Source organism: Lithobates pipiens, unplaced genomic scaffold, assembly GCF_037356315.1.
Source record: "Lithobates pipiens isolate NorthernLeopardFrog02 unplaced genomic scaffold, aLitPip1_a1.2 Scaffold_23, whole genome shotgun sequence".
Lineage (NCBI taxonomy): Eukaryota > Metazoa > Chordata > Amphibia > Anura > Ranidae > Lithobates > Lithobates pipiens.
This window is the reverse complement of record NW_027507785.1, coordinates 317,741,294-317,766,843: the sequence shown is the minus strand read 5'-3', so window position 1 is coordinate 317,766,843 and position 25,550 is coordinate 317,741,294. Positions and strand designations below refer to the sequence as shown.

The 25,550-nt window shown below is 45.4% G+C and overlaps 1 protein-coding gene across 3 annotated transcripts in view; it reads left to right on the top strand.

Moving 5' to 3' along the window:
- Positions 1 to 25,550, top strand: part of PATJ (PATJ crumbs cell polarity complex component) — a 400,698-nt gene that overhangs the window by 122,331 nt on the left and 252,817 nt on the right. For 2 of the 3 annotated variants that reach the window (XM_077450581.1, XM_077450580.1), the window contains exons 18-19: positions 19,784 to 19,993; positions 23,803 to 23,907. In XM_077450581.1, the coding sequence (XP_077306707.1) occupies positions 19,784 to 19,993; positions 23,803 to 23,907 (315 nt within the window). The remainder of the gene's footprint in view (positions 1 to 19,783; positions 19,994 to 23,802; positions 23,908 to 25,550) is intronic. The other variant, XM_077450582.1, reaches the window with a different exon arrangement.

The window sequence follows — 25,550 nt, the reverse complement described above, 5'->3', positions numbered from 1 at the left end:
GACACATTGACCAGCCAAGTATTGTGCAAAGAGGATGAAAATGCTCCATTCTGTGGTCACATGTTGCCTGTTCATTCTGTGTTTGGCTTCCTTTAACAGCGTTTTTGTAAATGGAGTATATAGCAGAAAGTAAGGAAAAGCGTTCCTTTCATACCACATCTTATGCAGACTCCTTATTTCCTAGCACAATACCCACACCTCTTGTCAGATAAAATCACAAGTCTTAATGGTAAGTCTCCTTGCGGGTGAAGACTTCCATCCAGAGCAAACTGTGTTTTCAGAAAGAGTTGAGAGATTTACAGCCGAGGTTTGGGTGGGTAGTGTGCTGGATAAAAGACAGGAGACAGCGGTGAAGTTGTTTTGTTTTTTTTGGAAATTGATTCACCCCAGTGAAAATCTTCTGGGTGTATTCTATCATATATATATCCCATTATTGCTCTACCATCATCCATATACTGTAATTATACCTCTGTGTTGTGGTCTGCCTGAATCGCTTTCCCCTTAACGACTAAACTTTGCTCTGAACTAAAACATTTCTGTTGTTTCCTATGACAGATCGGCTTATATCTGTATATAAAGCCTAATAGCAAGTTTGTCTGAGGCTCACATCTGAGCAATGTAGGAACGCATTCAAAATCGCGCTTCCCTTTTGCAGGCGAGCGGTGGTGACATTGATTCTTTATTGCACCCCAACACACCTTACCATTGTGTGCACCAAAATGATGGTTAGAAAGTACCATGCGCTTTGGTGCAGCGTGATTTAAAAAAAAAAAAAAAAAAAGTCCATGCGTGACTTTGGTGCGCTCTAGATGAGGTAGGCAGCCGATTAAAATCAATAGGTTGCCCTGTAACATGCAAAAAATGTAAGGCCTAGTGTAGCACCCTCCTAGTATAGAGTAAGCATTTAGGTCAATTTTAGTTTTTGCTCCTCTATACTCAGTAGAGCAGGGGTTGATTGATTAGGGCTGCTCAGTGTTTCACAGGCTGCTGCTCAGCTACTTCCCCCTGTTTTCTAGAGCAGCTGTCGCCAACCAGTGGTCTATGGGCCATGAGAACGTTTTGGTGGTCCCCAAGGGTTCTGCCGCAAATCAACATTGAGGCGGATGTATACTGGCCAATCTCGTTTCCAGTGGTTTTCTCAATGCGTGATGACAGTCAATACTGTCAGCGCGCATTGATACGCAATACCTCCTCTGTAGTTTCGGTGTTCTGTTGAGAAGTGCACCCCGTCCAATAGTGCCTGCGCAGGACGGAGCCGCACTTCAGCTGATTTGCTGATCAGCTGGAGTGACATGACCAGGGCGCAAGTGTACATCGTAGAAGGCATCTCTCGATGGGAGATATCATTTCACGGCCACAATTGAAACCTATACAATGGGGGGGGGGGGGGGGGGATACTGTAGTTCTCACGTTGTACCTAGCTGTTGTGGGGCGGCTTTACAGTGTCATGATCCGGTTTTGTCTGTGTTGCAGGACTGGTTTGCTGTGTTCAGCGGCTGGTTTTGCCTGTGTGAAAGGGCGGGTTGCAACACAGACAAAACCAGCTCTTCAACACAGCCACTAGCCGCCCTCCAGCAGCAGCGATGCACAACCTGAGAACTGTCATCCAGCCCCCCCGCTGTTTGTATAGGCTTAAATTTTGCCTGGGAAATGGTATCCCCCATCGAGAGGGATATCTTCTACGATGTGTTCATGCGTCCTGGTTACGTCAGCCCAGCTGACCGGCAAATCAGCTGTTGTGCTGTTCCGTATGGAGCATGCGCAGTATATCCCGGGCACTTCTCAAGAGAACACCGGCTCCTGTGAACTCAGAGGGAGGCGCCAGGAGTAGTGCGGAGCACGGGAGGTTAAGGAGGGGACTGCCAATGGCAAGGGAGCACAGAGCTGGAGCACGTGGCTGGATAGGGAGATGAGATCTGATGATGAGTCTGTGTAAGGCAGCCGTCTGATGCAAGTGGGGGTGGCAGGGAGCCAGAGCATTGTGTGTACAGTAGGGGTAAAAAAAGTATTTGATCCTCTGCTTATTTTTTTACGTTTGCCCACTGACAAAGAAATGATCAGTCCATCATTTTAATGGTAATTTTATTTTATCAGTGAGACACAGAATAACAACAAGAATAGCACAGGATCAAATACTCACTGTATAAGGCAGGTAAAATTCATGTCAATAGTCTGCGGGATTCAAAACTGTGAGTTTAGTGGTCCGTGAGGTCTGAAAGGTTTGTGACCACTCTTCTAGAGGATTCTAGATGTATAGTGGGAGGAAGAGCAGAGCAAGCAGCCTTAATATTTATGGCCTGAGCAGCAGATTGCAGTGTTCCTGGTTCCAGTCCTGTACAGGGGCTCTGCCCCCTGGTGCAGAATCCTTAAGAAAGCTTGGAGGAAGACGCCAAGGTCCCAGTGTGGCTTAGCTGGGGGACTGATTTTTGCAGATCCATGTACTGGGATTTAGTTGGATCAAGAGAGCCAGGAGGAAGTTGGTGTCAAAGAATCCCACTGTCCTGTGGTGGTCTACAAGTGACAGTGTGTATCTTTTATACTCCTGAGGGAATACAAGTCACCAGCAGCATTAGGAATCCTGTGGGACCTTCAGAGTGTGCAGCGTGGCCAGCAGCTTTTTCAGCAGTGCATTCGGAAGTTGAGGAGTCCTCAAAATGTTCAGTTACAGCTTATCAGGATATTCCATGCCCCCAACCCCTATCCAAGTTCTTGGTTCCAATTAGAAAATAACCCCTAGACTGTTTTCTGAGCCAGTGGAAGAATGATGAAAATGCCATGTGGCTGGCTGTGTGCACCCTAGAGGGAGGAAATAGGACCACATTCTTCAGCAGCTCCTTTTGGGGTGTGCTACACTAGCCTCAATGAAGCTTGTGGCTGTAAATATACAAAATTGCCTATCCCCTATACTAGATACCCAAGATAATTTCATAACAGATTAGCGCCGCTCCAAGCTTGCAGGATCAGTCTCCCAGGTTGACGCTCTGTGTTCGGGTGGTGGCAGTGATGGAGCACATCTCACGCCAAAATATAATATGGCATGCAGGTAGCGCCACACACTGTGCTCAACTCCAATGTAAGGTAAAGGTAAGACATTGGAGTTGAATACAGTGTGTGGCGGTGTCTTCATACCCAAGATAATTTGTTTTAGCTGGTCCTGCTTTCCTAGTAGAAAGTCTCCCACCTTGCCAGGAATGGATGGGGTGTCCTGCTAACATCTCAGTGTTTTTATTTTATTTTTTGTTTTTTTTGTTTTTTTCATTGTTGTTGGCTAGCCGTTTTGAGGCTTGGATCTGTTCTGCTTTGTCTGCCATTAGAAAGCCATAGCTTTTTGAATGGTTTGGAGAGAGTGTGGAAGAATTAGAACCCTTGTTGTGTTTTTACTGCTATCCGTAGTGCTTTAGAGAAATTTCTACTCCTTTCCTGTTGAAGGCAATTATTTCCTCAAAGTGAGGGGAAAATCTCAAAATGGGGGCAAAGCCCAAAATAAAAAATTGTCAAAGGTTCTAATTTTATTGTACTGTATCCAAAACTGGAAAAAAATTGGTTGGACGCACACTTGAAAGTCTAACTTCAACTGCTTTTTTTCTTCATAGAGTGGGGCAGAGTTAAAATGTGATGGGTTGTCTGTCTGTGACCCTGTAGGAGAAGTTTGCTCTTACATACCTGTCCCTTTTATGTGAAATTAGGGGAGGTGTTGTCACTGGAACAGGAAGGGAAGGATAGTATTGTTCTTCTTTCCTTCCTCCGTCCTCTAAACTGAATGGAAACACGCTTACCAACCAATTCCTCCCAGTCCCAGAGACATTGTCATCCCCGCCTATGGGCCCATACTTGACATGCCCACCTTCCTGAGGCCCTACACACCCCACCTCCCTCTGTATTCCCTGTGCCGGTGATTGCCTCGGACAAATGCTGGGAGCCAAAGGCATTTAGCAAAGCCACTATCTCGATGCTAGCTGTGGTATTAGGCTGCCATACCAGAAGGGAGAGCCCTGTTAGACATGGCAGACAGCATTACTGGGCAACTAGGGAGATGGGGGAAGTACTGCAAGTACTTTGACTCACCATGAACTGACTACTGTAAAAAAAAAAAAAAAAGCGATACGTCCATTTCAATTAAGGGAGTTTACTTTTGTGTCCTTCATAGACAGAAAAAGTTTAAAGCAGAGTATGGCCTACGGTTTTTGATCGTACTTCTGTAGCGCCAGCTCCTGAAGAGCACGCACTATGTTTTTGAAATTTAATGTTACACCTGAACTGCAGTTTGGTTTGGGTATAATTATTCCAAATTTGGACCTCAGCATCAGTCTGAATGGACTATAGGGTGTTCAGCCTGGCCACCGGGGAGCACTGTCTCTTCTGGCAGGCATGGAACCACAGTCTGGTTGGGTGCTTTAAGGTTGCTTTCTCTCAGAGCCCGCCCAGTGGGAGTGTCACTCTTGCTGTGCTTTCTGGAAGAGGGTACTTAAGATGCGGATGTCACGTGGTTCGAGGTTCCGGTCCAGAAGTATGTTCTGACTCCATGGTTCTCTGTCCTCCTGACCAGCCCCCAGGAAGGCTATGGCCTGGGGTGCGGATCCACCCGACTTTATGTCTCGGGGCTGGCTAGCCCGAGACAGGGAAACTAAAGAAAGGATTCCGAGGTGGTCCGGCGCCATCTCCGGTTGTGGAGAGGCCCAGCCACTTCGTAGCTATCCAGGGGAGTTCTCTTCAGAAGAAGGTCACGTACGGGTTGGCTTCTTAGCAAGAGCCTGGTGAGGCTGAGGGACCTAAGTGAATCCAATCTCGTGGGTATCGCCAAACCGGCTGAAAGATCCAGGTATCACACGAGTGTTCTACAAGTTCTAGTTTCCTACATGTTGTACAACAACGTCTGTGGCAGAGACTTGTTCCTGATTTAAGCACCTTGTTGGTTGCTAGGCCTTGTGAAAGAGGGACTATCCAACTTGAGTGAACATCCAGCTATTCTCTGGATTTAGTCGAAGTAAGCAAGTCCTTTATTATTGACTTTGACACTAATGCCCCGTACACACGAGAGGGATTAAGTCTGACAGACCTCCAAAGGAGTTCCGCCGGAGTTCCGACGGAGTTCCGACGGAGTTCTGGCGGACTTTTCGACCGAACGGACTTGACCACACACCATCACACCAAACTCCGACGGAGTCGAACGTGATGACGTACGACTGGATTCGACGTAGGAAGTTCCTAGACAGTAGCCAATAGCTGCCCTAGCGTCGGTTTTAGTCCGTCGGAGTAGCACACACACGAGCGGATTTTTCAAAGGGGACCGGGTCCGGCGGAGTTCCGTCGGGAAAATTTAAAGCATGCTTCATTTCTAAAGTCCGTCAGACTTTAGCTTCGCTAAAGTCCGTTGCAGCCCACACACGATCGGATAGTCCGCCGGACTCAGTCCGTCGGAGTTTGGATGTCGAAAAGTCCGCTCGTGTGTACGGGGCATAAGAGTACCTAAACTTTCCTCCTAACCCTCTAATCCTATACTAAGAGACTGTTCATTAACTATGTTTTTTGCAAATAAAAATCCCTTTAAGCGGACCTGTCTTCAGTCTCTAAAGTTTCTGGGCCGTCTACCACAGGAACCCCTAGAAGCAAATCGAGGTGAAGAAGGTAACGGTAAGCCCAATCAAACCAGCAGCTCCTTCGGGGGTTAGTGCTACACTTCTCTTCTGCATTACAGGAGCACACTTGCTTTTGCAAGAATCCTGTGATAGTGGGCTATTGGCTGCTCTCAATTAAAGTCGCAGAGCCGCTCGAGGCTCTGGAAGGATCCCATAAATGTGTGGCTGAGAGCCAAAGCCTGCTGTTCCCGCCCCCTCTCCAGCCTGGCGCTCAAGGGGCAGAGCAGAGGGCAATGACCATCAGTCACCACTCTCCGCTCTGAGCATACCAAGAGCTGAAAGATGAGTGTTCATGTGATCGCTCAGTTCTCAGTCTTGGAGCAGACACAGGACAGCTGAAGCATCACTCCAGTGCTGCAGCATAGAGGTGAGTATGTATGCTTGTTTTTCAATTACCACACGTCTCCTTGAAAATAGAGGGATGCACACATAGTCTTTTTCTGGCCCACAAAGGTAGCAGGCATGTTGCTGTACCTGTTGTTGGAGAGAGATTGTTTTCGTGTATCTACATCTAAGAAGAAAAATGACATGTATTGTGGCTTACCAGTACTTAGATGTAGGAGCTTTATTGGTGCCAGTGGGAGGAATAGCGTCCCGTTGCTGGTGCCAGTGGGAGGAATAGCGTCCCGTTGCTGGTGCCAGTGGGAGGAATAGCGTCCCGTTGCTGGTGCCAGTGGGAGGAATAGCGTCCCGTTGCTGGTGCCAGTGGGAGGAATAGCGTCCCGTTGCTGGTGCCAGTGGGAGGAATAGCGTCCCGTTGCTGGTGCCAGTGGGAAGAATAGCGTCCCGTTGCTGGTGCCAGTGGGAGGAATAGCGTCCCGTTGCTGGTGCCAGTGGGTGGAATAGCGTCCCGTTGTTGGTGCCAGTGGGAGGAATAGCGTCCCGTTGCTGGTGCCAGTGGGAGGAATAGCGTCCCGTTGCTGGTGCCAGTGGGAGGAATAGCGTCCCGATGCTGGTGCCAGTGGGAGGAATAGTGACCCGAGGGCCAGGTAACGGCTAGCAAAGGGCCGTAGTTTGAAGACCACTGCTATAGAACACTGAGAGGAGGGGTTCTGTAGTACATTGGAATAGTCGAGAGCGATGTAACTGAAAATGGTGCCGCAGAGAGTGCAGGAAGTTCTGGCAGAATTAACATGGATGCCATTCAGATAATGCTTTGCATCTTCTCAATGACTGCAAAGCATTCTCTGATTGAAAGAGGTGGAGAATGTAGCATCACTGCTCCACCTGGTCCAATCAGAGAATGCTTTGCTTTCTGTGAGAGAATGTAAAGCGTTCCCTGAATGGTGCCCGTGTTAAGCGAGCAACCTTGTGTGCTCGCAGTGCAGCTTCTAGAAGGTATATGCATAGTACATTGGTCCAATCTAGGCCATGTACAAATATCTGTACCTGCAATTCTTCCTTAACAAAACACTTTCTATATTTAACAGACCCAAAGAAAATGAAAAGAAGTACATTCAAAGTTGACAGGTTCACTTTAAATAGAAATTCCTTTGCATTTCATATCTCCCATAGCTGCTTCTATATCTCATCTCATTTGTAAGGTATTTTTAGAGAAAACTATGGGCTCCCCTCCCCCACCTGCATCCTGATTAGTGCCATTCCAATATTAATCTCTGCAGCTGCAGGACAATAAATAACTTTTCTCTCTATAACTTAATTTTTATTTTTTTACCCCCCTCTAAATTCCAAGCTCACCCCACCTGAAAGGGCAACTCCTCTGCCTCTCCGTTCCTGCAGCCCAGCCCTGTGTAATCGCATACCATGCCGGATTATTTCAGTGATCTGTTTATTTGCCTTACAGTTTGTATCGGGCCTACGTGCCTGAGATTCCGACACAACGATCTGATTTCATAGCAGCCGGCGCAGTGAAAAAGGGGGAAGAAAGTTTTTGCCTTTTTCTAAATAGAGGTTTTATTTAAACACTTTTATCTGCTACAACTTCCTCATGAATAGCAGAAAATAATTGGTGTTTTTATAAGAAGAAGATGATGGCAACACAGCTGGATAGTCCTTGAGATTTTCCCTTTTTTATTCCAACAAAAAACCTGATAGTTGTCCTTTACCCATTTTGTACAGTTTTTTTTTTTTTTTTCAGTTATGGACATGTGCTTTCATTTTGCCAGGGAAGGTCCTGGAGCTCCTGCCTACGGCCTTGATTTATTTATTTTTTGACCCCTGGGTCCCAGTACCCCATAATTGGAATTCTGTTAATTTGTATGGGCTCATGCACAGTGGTATACTTGACATTACAAACGCTGTACGCATATAACATTTATGTAATGTTTACATGGGTACAAGTGGACAGCGTAATGCAGATTACTTGTTGCTAGGGTGCAGGCAATGCCTGCTGCCTAGCATCCTTGGTTGCTAGGATGCAGCTGGCTGCTTTCACCTTCCTTGGTTTCTAGGCAGAAAACGGTTCCTGCTGCCTAGCACCTCAGGTTGCTAGGATGCAGGTAGCTCTTGCCACCTAACATACTTGGTTGCTAGGATGAAGGCAGCTCTTGCCACCTAACATAATTGGTTGCTAGAATGCAGGCAGCTCTTGCCACCTAGCATACTTGGTTGTCAGGATCCAGGCAGCTCTTGCCACCTAGCATGCCTAGTTGCTAGGATGCAGGCAGCTCTTGCCATCTAGCATACTTGGTTGCCAGAATCCAGGCAGCCCTGGCCACCTAGCATGCCTAGTTGCTAGGATGCAGGTGGCTTCTAATGAGTTCAGATCTGAAAAAAGAAAAAATACACATTATGGATCTAAGTACAGCAAATTGTTTGCCTGTATGCATGAGCGCTAAAGTGGGCTGTGATAACAGTGATCCCTAGCAGTCTCATATCATGTCCCCAGTCTCTAACGTTCTCCTACAGCATATCTCCAATCTCTAGCCATCTCCAGCTGTATGTCAGCAGTCTCTGATAATCTTCTGTAGAATTGCATATCCTGAATATTATGTGTGGCCCCCTGGGGATGTGAGGTGCCCCAGTTTTAGGCCCCTTGTATCTGTTGGGGCCCTCTGTATCTATTAAGTTGACCACAATTGGGTTACAGTCTTTCAAGTTTTTATTGCTGTTGAATTTTCCTTTTTGCTTCTTGTATGGTCAGGTGGAATTATTATTATTATTATACAGGATTTGTATAGCACCAACCATTTGGGCAGCACTTTACAATGTTAAAACAAAGCGTGCGGTTACAATACAATTCAATACAGGAGGAAGGCGCCGAAACAAAAGCACCTTTGCAATAGCGTTGGAAGGGGTTACAATGTCTGCCCATAATTTCATTGCTATCCGTGCCTTATTTTCCTGGTGACAACGGCATTCCCTATTTCCCACCCTGATGATGCCTAGGCAGGAAGAGAGAAAATATCTTCCCATTGAGGTCACAAAAAAGAATTAAAATCTGTTGCTCACTCTAGCCAAAGCGCAAAAAAATTGAAAAGTGGTGCCTTCAAGCGGATGTAAACCACAACTGGACATCGTTTCGTTTTCTGAGGACGGGTTTCCTGATGGTTACAACAGTGGACCCTGCCTGCGTAATGTGTGATGCAACAGCCACTTGCAGCGTCTTCCAGAAATCCATTTGACAAGGTGACAATGCAGGAGAAAGGCACAGAGCATTGTCACCTTGTGTGACCAAGGACCTTCATGGCAGGATCTATGGGAATGACGGTGTATTAAAGTGGTTGTAAACCTCAGACATGAAACATGAACAGATCATATCCTTCCATAGTGTGCTCTTGTCTCAATACAGAGCACTAAGGTTCATTTTTGTCTGCTGCCTCCTTCCTCTGATATCAGAATAAGTTGCTTCTTCTGACAAATGTTCCTGACACCAAGAGAAAAAAAAAGGGGACAGACCTCCAGCTGATTTGACAGCCTCAGCTCTGTTTTTGTGTGCTGTGTGAAGGGGGGGTGCCTCTTCCCTCCAGTCGGCAATCAGAGCTCTTCTCATTGGGATCTGCAGAGTGTAACGTCAGCTCTTGGCCCCCTTTTTTCTTTAAAAAAACAAAAAACCTTAAAACTTCTGCACTTTGGAGGGACGTAGAGAAGACTGCAGATGGGGAGGTACAACTTGTGTAGGAGGATTTGTTTCATCTCTGATCTCTCGCCGCGCTGCCTGAAGCCTCTCGCTGCCTGAGGCCTCTCGTCGCCTGAGGCCTCTCACTTCACTGGTTATATATAAGGGATTTACAACCAATTTCATGAAAGCTGCAGGATAAAAAAAAGGCTGAAAATTGCGTTTAAAATGAAATCAACAGGTCAAAGCTTGAGAGATATTTGCAGATGGTGGCAAATGATGAGATGATTGTAAAGTGCTGCCCTCTGTGTGTGTCCTGTGACTCTGAAATCAATGTCCCCTTACTATAAAAGTAATATCCTTTTGCTTTGCAATGAAGTCACCTATGCTTGTTTTGTGAAATTATAGAATTAGGGGGACCTACTCAACTGGTAGCGGCAGTGGTAAACCATGCTTGAGAAGGGGGGCATCAAGGAACAGTACAAGCAAGTTTTGACCTTCTTCACTTTTTTCAGCAAGGCAGCAAATACAATTTTAAGGCAGGAGGGCTTTGTACAGCAAGTTCATGGCATGAAACAGAAAATTTGCCCAACTTAGCTGGTAACTAAAAGGTTATTTCCTGACTAACAGGGTGTCCCTGAATGGGTTCTCCAAAACAAACCGGTAACAAATGCACCTTTTTAGTGTTCTGTCAGCAGTCAGCCATAGTGTTCTGTCAGGCAGGCTTCACATGGCAAAGAGTGTGAGAGAGCCCCAGGCATGGGTCAGCTCACATACACTATATTGTCAAAAGTATTGGGACGCCTGCCTTTACAGGCACATGAACTTTAATGGCATCCCAGTCTTAGTCTGTAGGGTTCAATATTGAGTTGGCCTACCCTTTTCAGCTAAAACAGCTTCAACTCTTCTGGGAAGGCCGTCCACAAGGTTTAGGAGAGTGTCTATGGGAATGTTTGAACATTATTCCAGAAAGGCATTAGTGACGTCAGGCGCTGATGTTGGCCAAGAAGGCCTGGCTCACAGTCTCTGCTCTAATTCAGGTGTTCGTCATAGCTGCAAAGGGTGGGCTAACTCAATATTGAACCCTACGGACTAAGACTGGGATACCATTAAAGTTCATGTGTGTTTAAAAGCAGGCGTCCCAACGCTTTTGGCAAGATAGTGTATTTAAAGACCAGTGCACAATTGAGACCAAATAATGAGGTCTGGCAGCCAGGTATGAGGTGGACCTAAGAATGAAGGCTTTATCCCACTCAAAGCTTTACAAAGCCTCCAGGCTTCAGGACCCAGGACAGAACTGATCAATGTCTATAAAAAAAGTTAGTTTTTTTTCTATAATAGACACAAACCCTGGAGCCCCTCACCATGTGAGAGACCTAGGTGACACAACTACGCCGCCCACAACCCTGCCAGTCAATTTACAATTTTTCTTTACCTTTTTCATACACACTCGCTATATATATATATATATATATATATATATATATATATATATATATATATATATATATATATATATATATATATATATATTCTAAAATTAAGAAAAAAATAATATATATATATATATATATACGGTATGTGTGTGTGTATATATATGTATATATATATTGTGTGTGTGTGTATATATATGTATATATATATATATATATATCTATATATATATATCTCATGAAAAAAAATTAAGAAATCTATATATTCATCACGTTTTAAAGTGGTAGTTCAGGGTGGTCGGGGTACAGATTGATCTTTTTGTCGACTTTCTTTTTTGTTTTTTTCTTCCCCCTATACGTGAGCTCAGCAGAGATGGAGGTGTCTTTTTGTAACCCCCCCCCAGAGAGACGTGCTCTTTTAAACAAAAAAATATTAAGTAGAAAAGTGTCCTTCAGCATTTTTCTGCTGCGCACATCACAAAAGTGTCGAGAGCTGCAGCTGCGTTTTGTTGGGGAATTATTGATCGTTACTGCCCTCTCTTGGCCAATACACATATATCTTCACGGGGAGAATATTCTGAAGTTCTCCTGAGTCAGCAGATGTGTTCAAGTTTTCCATCAACCTAATGGATCAATTCAGTCGACTCCAAGACACGTCTGTTTAAGCTGCAGAATGGAAGCTGCAGCACATTTCTCAGGGCGATATCCTCCGTACCCCCTTTGCCGTTTTTAGTGTTTGTTGAAAACTAGGGGGGGGGGGGGAGTTAGGCGGGGGTTTTGTGCCATTTAAAGTACCGCAGTCTATTTGCAGAGTGCTGTAGGGTGGAATTATCGGTTTAAATCTCAGCTAATGAATGGTAATTTTAATTGATGGATGTACGTCGAGATCATTTGAGTTCAGCAAAGTTTTTTTTTTTTTTTTTTTCTCCCATCCTGCAGGGAAGGCGCTGCTGCTTCTCCTGAATGCCCTTGACACGGGCTGCGTCAGGGGTGTAAATTTTCTAGCCTCCCCTCAGAATGACATTGCCGCAGAGATCGCAAAGGAGACAAGCTAATAATGCATAATTTGCACGCGAGACTCCTCTGCAGTTGACAATGAGTAGAATAGTCGTCGGGCTTATCTAATTAAATAATACAAAAAAAAAAACATGAAGCGCAATGGCCGTAGTAACCGACTGGAGTTTGCTGGACACTGGTTGCTCTAAGTTACTGCACGTTGTGGGATGTCCTCGTTCTTCGAGTTATTTTATTAAAGTAAACCAATAAGGCTTATGAAAGTACAATATATGTTCAAAAAAGCGTCCAGACACCTGACCATCACACCTACACTATATAGCAGAAAGTATGGGGAACGTTCCTCCAATTTGGGTTCAGTTATTTCCAGTGAAGGGCGGTGTTAATGCTACAGCATGCAAAGACATTGTTGCATAGTAGGTGAGGTCGAAAAAAGACACAAGTCCAAGTCCAACCCATGTGTGTGATTATATGTCAGTATTGCATTGTATATCCCTGTATGTCGTGGTCGTTCAGGTGATTATCTAATAGTTTATTGAAACTATTGATGTTCCCCACGGAGACCACCGCCTGTGGAAGGGAATTCCACCTACTGGCCGCTCTTACAGTAAATAACCCTCTACGTAGTTTAAGGTTAAACCTCTTTTCTTCTAATTTTAATGAGTGGCCACGTGTCTTGTTAAACTCCCTTCCACAAAAAAGTTTTCTCCCTATTGTAGGGTGACCAGTACGGTATTTGTAAATTGAAATCATATCCCCTCTCAAGCGTCTCTTCTCCAGAGAGAATAAGTTCAGAGCTCGCAACCTTTCCTCATAACTAATATCCTCCAGACCCTTTATTAGCTTTGTTGCCCTTCTTTGTACTCGCTCCATTTCCAGTACATCCTTCCTGAGGACCGGTGCCCAGAACTGGACAGCATACTCCAGGTGCAGCCGGACCAGAGTCTAAGTCTTTAGACTAGAGTCTAAGTGCTAAGTTTTGTATGATTGTGCACTTCTAGCCATGTGCAAACAGTTTTTGGGAAAGACCGATAGACGTGCGCACAGGATTGGCAATCTGTTGATTTCTGATCTACCCATTGATCATGGGCAGGTGATGGATAGGCTGCGATTGTTCCTTGCTGACCCCCAGAACCTGGACGGCGAGGGACGCATTTACTGGAACCGATCTGTAATTTCCTCCTGCAGCAGCTGAAAGTAGGCTTCTCTTCCTCTTCCTCTCCCTCTCACTGGCATTCAGCTACCACATTCAGTACCAGTATATGCAACCCCTCCTGTTTGTTCCTCTTCTTCTTGCTGCCCAGCCCCCTCCCCCCCACACCTTCGTGTGATCTCTTGGTGCCTCTGCCTCCCACCCCCTGAAGCACTTCCGGCTCCCCCCCCCCCCCCCACTCTCCTGCCAGCTAATGAGGGGAATCAGTTAAAAATGTAGAGCGAGTAAGAAGCCAGAAAATATGTAATTTACTGGCCCCTTCCCTTTTTGAATGAACTCCATTGAGTGATTCACTGTCCAATGCCGCTGAGGCTGCAGAGAAAGGGACTAAGGAATCTCTGTCCTCAGTCCATTTCTCTGTCTCATATGTGAGACATCAGAGGTCTGTTTAGACCCCTGATATTTCAACAAAGGGCGCCTAAAAAAGTAATAAAACAAAAAACTGACACCAACCACTGCCCTAACTGTCCATGTTTTAAAACATTTTAAAATGTTTGCTTACATTTATTTATAAGAATGTGAGTCTACGTGTGTGTGTGTGCGTGTATATGTATGTATGTATATGTATGTGTGTGTGTGTGTGTGTATGTATGTATGTATGTATGTATGTATATATATAATACAGTTGTGCTCGTAAGTTTATGGCAGAATTTGATATCTTGGCCATTTTTCAGAAGATATGAATGATAACACAAATTTTTATTTCATTCAGGGTGTTTGGCTGAAGCCATTTATTCATCAACTGTGTTTTAATCTTTTTAAATTATAATAACAGAAACTACCCAATGACCCCAAACAAAAGTTTACACACCCTGGTGATTTTGGCCTGATAACATGCACACAACTTGACATAAAGGAGTTTGAATGGCTATTAAAGGTAACCACCCTCACCTGTAATCTGTGTGCTTGTAATTAGTGTGTGTGTATAAAAGATCAATGAGTTTCTGGACTTCTGACAGACCCTTGCATCTTTCATCCAGTGCTGCACTGACGTTTCTGGATTCTGAGTCTAGGGGAAAGCAAAAAATTGTCAAAGGATTTGCAGGAAAATGTAGTTGAACTGTATAAAACAGGAAAGGGATATAAAAAGATATCCAAGGAATTGAGAATGTCAATCAGCAGTATTCAAACTCTAATCAAGTGGGAAATGAGGGGTTCTGTTGAAACCAAACCACGGTCAGGTAGACCAACTAAAATTTCAGCCACAACTGCCAGGAAAATTGTTCGGGAAGCAAAGAAAAACCCCACAAATAACTTCAGGAGAAATACAGGACTCTCTGTAAACATGTGGTGTGGCTGTTTCAAGATGCACAATAAGGAGGCACTTGAAGAAAGATGGGCTGCGTGGTCGAGTCGCCAGAAGAAAGACATTACTACGAATGCCGCAAAGTATCCCTCTTACAATACGCCAAACAGCACAGAGACAAGCCTCCAACCTTCTGCCACAGTCATTTGGAGTGATGAGACCAAAATTGAGCTTTTTAGCCACAACCATAAATGCTTCATTTGGAGAGGAGTCAACAAGGCCTACGATGAAAGGTTCACCATCCCTACTGTGAAACACGGAGGTAGATCGCTGATGTTTTGGGGATGTGTGACCTACAAAGGCACAGGAAATTTGGTCAAAAGTGATGGGAAGATGAATGCAGAATGTTATCAAAAAATACTGGAGGAACATTTGCATTCATCAGCCAGGAAGCTGCGCATGGGATGTACTTGGACATTCCAACATGACAATGATCCAAAACACAAGGCCAAGTTGACCTGTCATTGGCTACAGCAGAATAAAGTGAAGGTTCTGGAGTGGCCATCTCAGTCTCCTGACCTCAATATCATTGAGCCACTCTGGGGAGGTCTCAGACGTGCCGTTCATGGAAGACGGCCCAAGAATTTACAGGAACTGGAGGCTTTTTGCCAAGAGGAATGGGCAGCTTTACCATCTGAGAAGATAAAGAGCCTCATCCACAAATACCACAAAAGACTTCAAGTTTTCATTGATGTCACAGAGGAAGTAAACCCCGATGGGTTTACTTCCTCTTTGTCTCCCTGCAAAGGTAAAGCATTATGTGTCACTTACCTGACACAGGAGCCAGCGATGTCACCGCTGTCCCCTGTAGTAGGGAGCGTCCATTTTCCTTCCAGGTATTCCAGCGATGACGCCACTCCTGCTCATGCGCACGGGAGCCGCCACTAACAGCATATCGCCGTTGGCAGCGGCATGTTCGGTGCGCCTGCGCGCCGCTGTCTACGGCGCATGCACCGTTGACAGCGGTGCCTGTCTCTTTTGTAAATATCTCCTAAAACGTGTAGGTTTAGGAGATATTTCTTGGACCTACAGGTAAGCTTTAATCTAGGCTTACCTGTAGGTCAAAGTGGTTTGTAAGGGTTTACAACTACTTTAAAGGGGACAATACACGGTATTAAGAACTGGGGTATGTAAACGTTTGTTCGGGGTCATTTGGGTAGTTTATGTTGCCATTATGATTTAAAAAGAGTAAATACAGTTGATCGATAATAAATGGCTTCAGCCAAATACTAACCATGAGTGAAAGAAAAGTTTTTGTGTTATTCATATTCTCTGAAAAATGGGCAAGAAATCGTAAATTCTGCCAGGGTATGTAAACTTATGAGCACAACTGTATGTATTTGAGCTTTGGGGTGCACACCCTAATACAATAGGCTGCGCACCCCTATGAAAGGACCCTTCCTTTTTCGGTTCCAGCATGACTGTACCCCTTTGTACAAAGCCAGGTCCAATATATGGTTTGAGGAGTTTGGTGTGGAGGAACTTGCGTTGTCTGCGTCGCTTTAACTGACAATTGCGCGGTCGTGTGACGTTACACCCAAACAAAATTGACGTCCTTTTTTTTTCCCCACAAATAGAGCTTTATTTTGGTGGTATTTGATCACCTCTGCGGTTTTTATTTTTTGCGCTATAAACAAAAAAAGAGCGACAATTTTGAAAAAGCTGAATTTGTTTACTTTTTTGCTATAATAAATATCCCCCAAAAATCTATAAAAAATTATTTTTTTCCTCAGTTTAGGCCGATATGTATTCTATATATTTTTGGTAAAAAAAAAAAACGCAATAAGCGTATATTGATTGGTTTGCGCAAAAGTTATAGTGTCTACACAATAGGGGATAGTTTTATGGCATTTTTATTATTATTATTATTTTTTTTTTTTTATTAGTAATGGCAGCGATCTGCGATTTTTATCATGACTGCAACATTATGGTGGACACATCGGACACTTTTGACACTATTTTGGGACCATTGTCATTTATACATTGATCAGTGTTTATATAAATGCACTGATTACTGTGTAAACGACACTGGCAGGGAAGGGGTTAACCACTAGGGGCCGATCAAGGGGTTAAAGTGGAAGTAAACCCATGGATTTAAACAGTTAAAAAAAACAGGCATGCCGGGAATGCTAACTGCACATTGGCTGTGCTCTCAGCCATACTATCAAACCATCCAATGGCTGGTGTCATAACGAATCACATGTGCAGCACCATAGTTGAAGATTAAACAGAGGCAAAGATGGCAGCTTCCTTGGCTGAAAATGATAGGGGAGTTTACTTCCACTTTAAGTGTGTCCTAGGAAGTGATTCCAACTGGGGGGGCTACCTAGGACATGACAGCAGTCACTGCTCCCTATGACAGGAAGCAGTGATCTGTCATGTCACTAGGCAGAACGGGGAAATGCCTTGTTTACATCTCCCTGTTCACATCTCCCTGTTCTGCGACTCCGTGACATGATCGCTGGGACACCGGCGGACATCGAGTCTTCAGGTCCCAGGGGCACGGTTACTCTGTATGCTCCCGCTAGCCCTGCCAATTAAAGGAGACTTACAGGTACGCCCATTTGCCCACTGCTGATATACGTCAGCACAATGGCAGCGTTGGGCAAATGGGCGTACCTGTAAGTCTCCTTTAATTGGCAGGGCTAGCAGGAGCATACAGAGTAACTGTGCCCCTGGGACCTGCAGACTCTATGTCCGCCGGTCAGCAAGTGGTTAAAGTGTATCTCAAGGGTCGCCAGAAACAAGACACAAAGCAAGGCTGTCCAGTGAATTGGGCAGGGAGCCATGCGGCATCTCAGGTGGCACAAAGATGCGCTACAGACAGACACCACAGGGGTCCCAGGTTCAGATTTGAATTCTGACAGGCAGCCAATCTTGTGACTCTCAAGCCCCCGGTAGCAGCCAAGAGTCACAAGTGTTCGGTGTAGGCATGTACTATACATTTGTGTCCATCAAAATGGCGTCTCCGTCTGTCAACAAGGCATGGCTACACGGACCTTGTGTAAGCAAAATGCCTCCGTCCACCACCCTGCCAACTGGGGGAGAGTCGCAAGACCTGCGGCCACTCTGCAATACCCCCCAGTAGATGAGAACGTTGGTGGAGCACATCTTACAAGTTCATGAGTCCATATTGTTTGATCATGCATACAAACATGTTTTACTTACCTGCTCTGTGTAATGGTTTTGCACAGCGCAGCCCCGATCTTCCTGCTTCTGGGGTCCTCGGCCGGCACTCCTGGCTTCTCCTGCCTTCTGAGTGCGCCAATTGCAAGCTGCTTGCTATTAGGGCACTTTGTTCGGCTGGATCCCAAGCCACGGTGTACATGTCTATTGACGCACACTGTGCGGCTCAGCCCCACCCCTCCACTCTCTGCTCACAGGAGTTAATTGACAGTAGTAAGAGCTTATGACTCCTGCTGAGAATCCTGCAAGAGGGGAGAGGGGAGCTGCACTGCTACAGACATGCACAGGGCTGGATCGAGATCGGGCTCAGGTAAGTATTTCGGGGGGGCGGGGGGTGTGGAAGCTGAACATGGAACGTTTTTAGCTGACAATGCATTAAAGTGGGACTAAACTTTTTTTTTTTTTTTTTTTTTTTTTTTTTTTTTTAAACCTGCAAAGCAATGTCATAATCTGCTAGTATGCATAGCATACTAGCACATTATGTGAAACTTAGAACGAAGCTCACTGTCATTGCTCAAGGCACTTCCATCTTCACCCAGTCTTCCTTCCGGTGTGCGGTCTCTGGCTGTGTGAGTGTCCGGAGCTGTGATGACGTCTTTCCCAGGAGCCACCGTTTATGGCACAGGGCTCTAAAGGAACATCTCGGGTATGCCGTCACTGGCTGCATCTAATGTTAATATCTCCTAAGCAGTGTACATTTAGGAGATGATTACTGTACCGATAGGTAAGCCTAAAAAGGCTCCTACGATGTGCGCTATGGTGATGTCACTCCAGCTGATCAGGAATTTAGCTGGAGCGCCATTCCGTTCTGTGCATGCGTGGGCACTTTTAGACGGTGGGCACATATCGACAGAACACCGGCAGCATGGCGATCGGAGGTGCTGTGTGTCAGTCTGACACACTGCATCGCTGATCCTGGTATAGAGCCTCTGACGGAGGCTTCTTGCCACGTGATCAGCTGTGACTAATCGCAGCGGATCATCGCGTGAACCAGGAAGTGCCGGTAAACGGCTTTTCTCGGTTTGCGCTGACAGGGAACGAACGGCGTCTCTCCCTTTCAGAGGTGGGGGTCTGCGCAGATAATCAGCACATTGATTATCAGTGCATCCCCCATCAGAGCTGCCCATCAGCTGCCAGCCTGTGCCCCGTAAAGAACCCCACCTATTAGTGCCCATCAGTGCCGCATATCAGTTTTGTGGTGTTTTTCAAAAATGTTGGTCTTTTTTAGTTTGTTTAGTAAAAAATAAAAACCCCAGAGGTGATCAAATGCCACCAAAAGAAAGCTGGGAAGAAAATTTAAAAAAATTCACATCGGAACAACGTTGCAATCATCATTCAAAGCGCTGAAAGCTGAAAATTGTCTTTGGCAGGAAGGCGGCATTGAAGTGGTTAAGATAACACTCACCCGATTTCTGGAGAAATTAACTGTTGTTTTTTTTTTTGTTTTTTTTGCACTAAAATGCTTTCGCTCGTAAATTTTACAGACCCATAAAGTAGAAAATAAGATAAGTTTATTGTAGGCATCAAGGCCAGGCGTCTAGCATTTTCAGGAGGCTAGGGCAACAATTGCAACCTAAATGTTAACAGACTGTTAGTTTTCCTGAGCACTTTGTTGATGATGGTGGGGGGGGGGGGGGGGGCCAAATAAACCAAAGATCTCTGTCTGAAATTCAATCATTCACTTAATCGATCAGCCAATCATTCAATCAATGGTTATGCCGTGTATAATTTTGTTATAGATTCCAATTTTCATTTCACTTCAGCTTCAAGATTGAAAAAAAAAAAAATGCATTTGCGCATTTTAATCAGTTTTGTACCTCCCTTTTTAATTTTTCATACATAAATTTTACCTCTCAATCAGTTTTCTTGTAACAATCCCGTACATTGACAATCGGGTGGATGAAGGGCGCAGGCTGTGTGTAAGAAGCTGCCACTTTTGGGTCTGTCTCACTGTCTGGTTTTTGGCTCCATCTTCAGGATCCTTTAGATCCGACACGGACGGTGATCGTGGTTCAGTCTCTGGTCGCAGGTGGCGTGGCAGAGGAAAGCGGCCAGATACTGCCAGGCGACCGCCTGCTCTTTGTAAATGACAGTTTTATGGACAATGCCTCACTGGATGACGCTGTGCAAATATTAACATCTGTCCCGCCGGGGAAGGTCCGCATTGGCCTTTGCAAGCCGTTGGTGGTAAGATCTGAAAAGCAGCCCCTTTTTATTTAAAAAGATCTATTTTATTTATTCATTTATTTTTAATTTAAGAAATAATAATAAAACATATAAGACTTAATTCAAGCATAAGAATGTATAAAAAATCTGAAGCAGAAACCTGAGTCATTTGGTGTATAAACACTATCGCATTCATGAGAATAAATGTGGTGATAAGTTATCAACCCGAAAAGCTAAGTGCTAAGTTTTATAATTAAATTATGATTACTGATCACTTAGAGCAGGGGGTCTCCAAACTACTGCCCGGTGGGCCAGATGCGGCCTTTTGCTTGCCTTTTTTATGAGACGCTATTGATAGTAAGGTTGAATAAAGACACCAGTCCATCCAGTTCAACCTGAGTGAGTGTCTACAATTGTCCCTATGCCTGAACATTGCACACTCACATCGGTCCCTACCCTCAAGGAGCCCACAATCCAAGGTCCCCATTCATATACTAGGGCCAATTTTGGACAAAAGCCAATTAACCTCCCTGCATGTCTTTGGATTGTGGGAGGAAACCGGAGTACCCGGAGGAAACCCACGCAGGCACAGGGAGAACATGCAAACTCCAGGCAGGTGGTGTCATGGTTGGGATTTGAACCAGCGACCTTCTTACTGCTAGGCGAGAGTGCTAACCACTACACCAATGTGCTACCCCAACCGCCAATGTGCCAGGCTATTCTGCCCTCTGACACCATAAATGGGGGATTATTCATGCCACTGGCACCAACAGTGGGGCACTATTCCTCCCCTTGATATCAAAGATGGGGCACGGTTTACTGATGCATGGAAAATTTGGTATTGAGGCTGGCCACAGTCCGCCGCCCCCCCCCCCCCCCCCCCTAAAACCGTAAACTGGTCCTTTTTTGTTTAGACAGCTTAGGGACCCTTGACTTGGAGACTCTGTACTGTGGAAGCCCAAGTAGAAAGCAGAGGACAAAGGACTAGTCACCAGTATTGCCTGTGGATTCCCTGTAGCCAATTTTTTCCCCATCTACTGATTTTCCATACTTTGTTCTGTGTGGAGGCAGCCATTTAGGTCGAAGAACTAGGCTTGGCTTCCTCATGCCAGAGCTGCCTCCCTGTTTACTGGTGGGAAGAATGAGCAATAAATAGCACGAGACGTACATAAAGCAAATGGTGGAAGCAAAAGCAGGGAGATTCTTGCATGCAGGTTCTCGGTTGAAGCTTTCACTCCAAGAAGAACGGGGAGTAGCACAGTAGTGGCATCACCAAATCTCACTCCGTATCTGATGAGATTTAGGCTGGCCGTACACTACTGTCATGAGGGCCACGTAACCGATGTGGGACCGAAGTAGTGGGGAAGCTTCCCTTGCACCCCTGGTCCTTGAAGCCTCTGGAGATGGAGACAGAGACTTGGTGGACACCGAGTGGCATGGGTGCCAGGGGTGCAGAGCACCATGAAAGCCTTAGTCCGAGGTCCCAGCCGAGGTCAAGTCCAGTTTGGTAATGAAGTATAAAAGGGTTAATCAGAAGAATGGTCGAGATCCAAGCCGAGGTCGGTTCCAGTCTGGCAGCTGAGTACAAAAGGGACAAAGACGTAGAATGGTCAAGGTACAAATCCAAGCTCAATGGCAAGCAGCAATGAAGAGTAGTCAAATAGGTTTCCAGGTCACAACAAGTTCAGACAGATCCCACACTAACACAGGAACAAGGGGGGAAGATAATCCAGAAATTTGGCAGTGTCTGGGTTTATATAGATACTTTTTTAGGTCACTTCCTGTGCTCCTCCTGGGCATTTTCCTGCCTTTTTCCATCAAGTTTTCTGCGCAGGTGCGGGTTGGTGCACTGAGGCGTCTTTGGCGCATACTCAGTTGGCACGGATTTCCTCTTGCGGCAACGCACCATTGGTGCAGGCGTAGTAAGCCCTGGACTCTTACAACTATACAATTTACATGTACAATTTTCCTTTAGATTTAACAAAACCATATAAACCAATGTCAAACCTAAACAATTTAAATTTGGATGCAATCAGGCAGGCTTTTGTACTAAATATAAAGAAAATTGAATAAGAAAATTTGTATAATGTATGTCCAGCTTTAGTCAGAGGCAGCGGTGCTGTAGATGATTTCACACTGCAAATATGCAGCTACAAGGCTTAAGTCACAGAAGTGCCCTATTATTTTTTGAGGAGGAAATAAAAGGTAAATCTTTTGAGATGCGCTTAAGGCACAAATAAACATTTCTGGGTGTTCCCTATAATACATCAACTCTTCTCCTTTTTGAGTTTTTCCACTTTAAAGAAGAATTGAACTCCTTTTTACCTTTCCTCCAGAAATGCATGCCCCCTCACCACCACTAACCTCTTTGCATGATTTTCTATTGGGTTCAGCACCCATATTGATTGGCTGACCTGGGATGACTTCCTTACACAGTATGGAAGTGCACTGGAGTAAACTCATCCTGACACTAAAGAAAGATATAAATGTATGCTGAGCTTCACATTGCACTGCTCAGTGTACATTTAGAGGAAATGTTGCTGCGGGCAGGGAGAAGAAATGGTGCTGCGGGCAGGGAGAAGAAATGTAGCTGCGGGCAGGGAGAAGAAATGTAGCTGCGGGCAGGGAGAAGAAATGTAGCTGCGAACAGGGAGAAGAAATGGTGTTGTGGGCAGGGAGAAGAAATGTAGCTGCGGGCAGGGAGAAGCAATGTAGCTGCGGGCAGGGAGAAGCAATGTAGCTGCGGGCAGGGAGAAGCAATGTAGCTGCGGGCAGGGAGAAGCAATGTAGCTGCGGGCAGGGAGAAGCAATGTAGCTGCGGGCAGGGAGAAGCAATGTATTATAAAAAGACGAGAAGTTGGGACTTTATATGAGACCATGACTATCCAGTGCACAGATCTCCATCCCTATAGGTTTGTAAAGGAGGGGAGAAGGGCAAATGGGACTTTATATGAAACCCAACACTTTTAAGTGATGTGTTTCATATAAAGTCCCATTTGCCCTTATTTCCCCTGCGCCCCACCTTTACAAAGGGAAGAAATGTAGCTGCAGGGAGAAGAAATGCTGGTGGGGGGCAGGGAGGTAAGACATGTTGGTGGGGGGCAGGGAGGTAAGACATGTTGGTGGGGGGCAGGGAGGTAAGAAATGTTGCTGGGGGGCAGGGAGGCAAGAAATGTTGCTGGGGGGCAGGGAGGCAAGAAATGTTGCTGGGGGACAGGGAGGCAAGAAATGTTGCTGGGGGACAGGGAGGCAAGAAATGTTGCTGGGGGACAGGGAGGCAAGAAATGTTGCTGAGGGACAGGGAGGCAAGAAATGTTGCTGGGGGACAGGGAGGCAAGAAATGTTGCTGGGGGACAGGGAGGCAAGAAATATTGCTGGGGGACAGGGAGGCAAGAAATGTTGCTGGGGGACAGGGAGGCAAGAAATGTTGCTGGGGGACAGGGAGGCAAGAAATGTTGCTGGGGGACAGGGAGCTAAGAAATGTTGCTGGCAGGTAGGCAAGAAATGTTGCTGGCAGGTACTGTAAGGTAAGTCTCTTCTGCAAGAAAAGCCTACTTGCCAGCAATGTTTCTTTAAAAGGTTATAGTTAACTTTCGTGATAATCTGACTCGGAGCATAGCACCCCACATGCAGCAGGAAGGTGGCAGTCCGCTTGCAGTATTCATTCACTTGCTGGCATGTTTATTGCAGTTTCTTGCACAAACTAATACTTTACCATACTGACACTGAAAACTCCTACCTGCATACACAATAAATCAAAGTTGCATGTTTTCAATATGAAATTCACCTGTACAGATTAATGACTGTATTTTGTGTATTCTGCCTTTTAGAACGATATGAAAGATGACACTGTGTATATTCCACATAGAGGAGAATCGGAAGATAATGTGGACAGTGTACTGGAAGACACATCACTACGCTCTAATCTTTACCACGTAATTTTAGTTTTTTAGTATTTTCATGCTTGTTTTTCACTTTTATAAAAAAATTGACAACAGATGGAGGGTGGTTTGCAGGGCCGTATTAAAGTATAACTAAAGGCAAGTGGAGAAGGATTAGATCCCATGTCAGTTTGTATTGCTGTTTGTGGCTCCATTAAAGTGGAGGGCCACCCAAAAAAAAAATGCATTAAAATTCTTAAAAATAAATAAATAATAATTTGTCTTCCTAATCTGCCTAATCTGCCTCTTTCTATTCCGCGGCGCTTCCTCCTCTTCGGTGAGCAGCCCTGTTGCCTTCTGGGACATGTGTGTACCAGAAAACAACGGGGGCCATTCACAAAGCACCTCGCGACTCGCGCATGAGCAGTAGGAAACGGGCAGTGAAGCCGCAATGCTCCACTGCCTGTTTCCCTTCTTTAAGATGGAGGCGCCGGCAGCCGATCTGATGGACAGATCGGCCTTGGGGCGGCTGACATTGTGGGCTCGCTGGACAGGTAAGTGTCCTTATTAAAAGTCAGCAGCTACAGTGTTTGTAGCTGCTGCCTTAAAAAAAAAAAAAAAAAAAAAATCTTGGCCGGTACGCCCCTTTAAGGAGATTCATCCTCTCTATTTGTCCTGTTTACTATTATCATTGAAAGTAAAAGAAAATCCCAAATTTTGGGTTGTCCCCAGTAAAGGAATAGAGGGGAAATTGTCCAATGAGAACACTAGTTCTGGTGACCCTGGGGTCCCCAAGAAATTACCTTAATTTGCAGGGATTTCCTCTAACTTCCTGTTTGGTTATGGGACAGGAAGTGAAGGAAAATTTCTGTAATGGGACACAGATGGTGAAAAAAAAAATCTGACAGGGGTTATAACTCTCTGGGGACCCTAATGTAAGTGAGGGCGGGGGCTCTCTGGGGACCCTAATGTAAGTGGGTGGGGCTCTCTGGGGACTATGATGCAAGGGGGAGGCTCTCTGGGGACCCTGATGTAAGGAGGGGCTCTCTGGGGACCCTGATGTAAGGGGGGGGCTCTCTGGGGACCCTGATGTAAGGGGGGGCTCTCTGGGGACCCTGATGTAAGGGGGGGCTCTCTGGGGACCCTGATGTAAGGGGGGGCTCTCTGGGGACCCTAATGTAAGGGGGGGCTCTCTGGGGACCCTAATGTAAGGGAGGGCTCTCTGGGGACCCTAATGTAAGGGGGGGCTCTCTGGGGACCCTGATGTAAGGGGCGGCGGCTCTCTGGGGACCCTTATGTAAGTGGAGGGCTCTCTGTGTGTGTGTGTGTGTGTGTATATGTGTATATATATATATATATATATGTGTATGTGTGTGTGTGTGTATATATATATATATATGTATATATATATATATATATATATATAATACACACACTACTGTATATACATACGTATGCCCGCCCAAGCGTATGACTTTCTTTACTACGCTGCTATGGGCTCTAGCCCCAGATCTTTTTTAGACCTAGCAACGCCCCTGCCTGTGATGTATTTCAGTTATCTTGCAAACCTGGCCTATTAGTGGGCCCTGAGGACAGGGTTGAGGACCACTGCACTATACTATATAGTGGTTGAGCTTGGGTGAGTTTTTCTCTGGCCAGTGTGAAAGGGGTCTAACCCATGCTATTTTCTGTGTAGT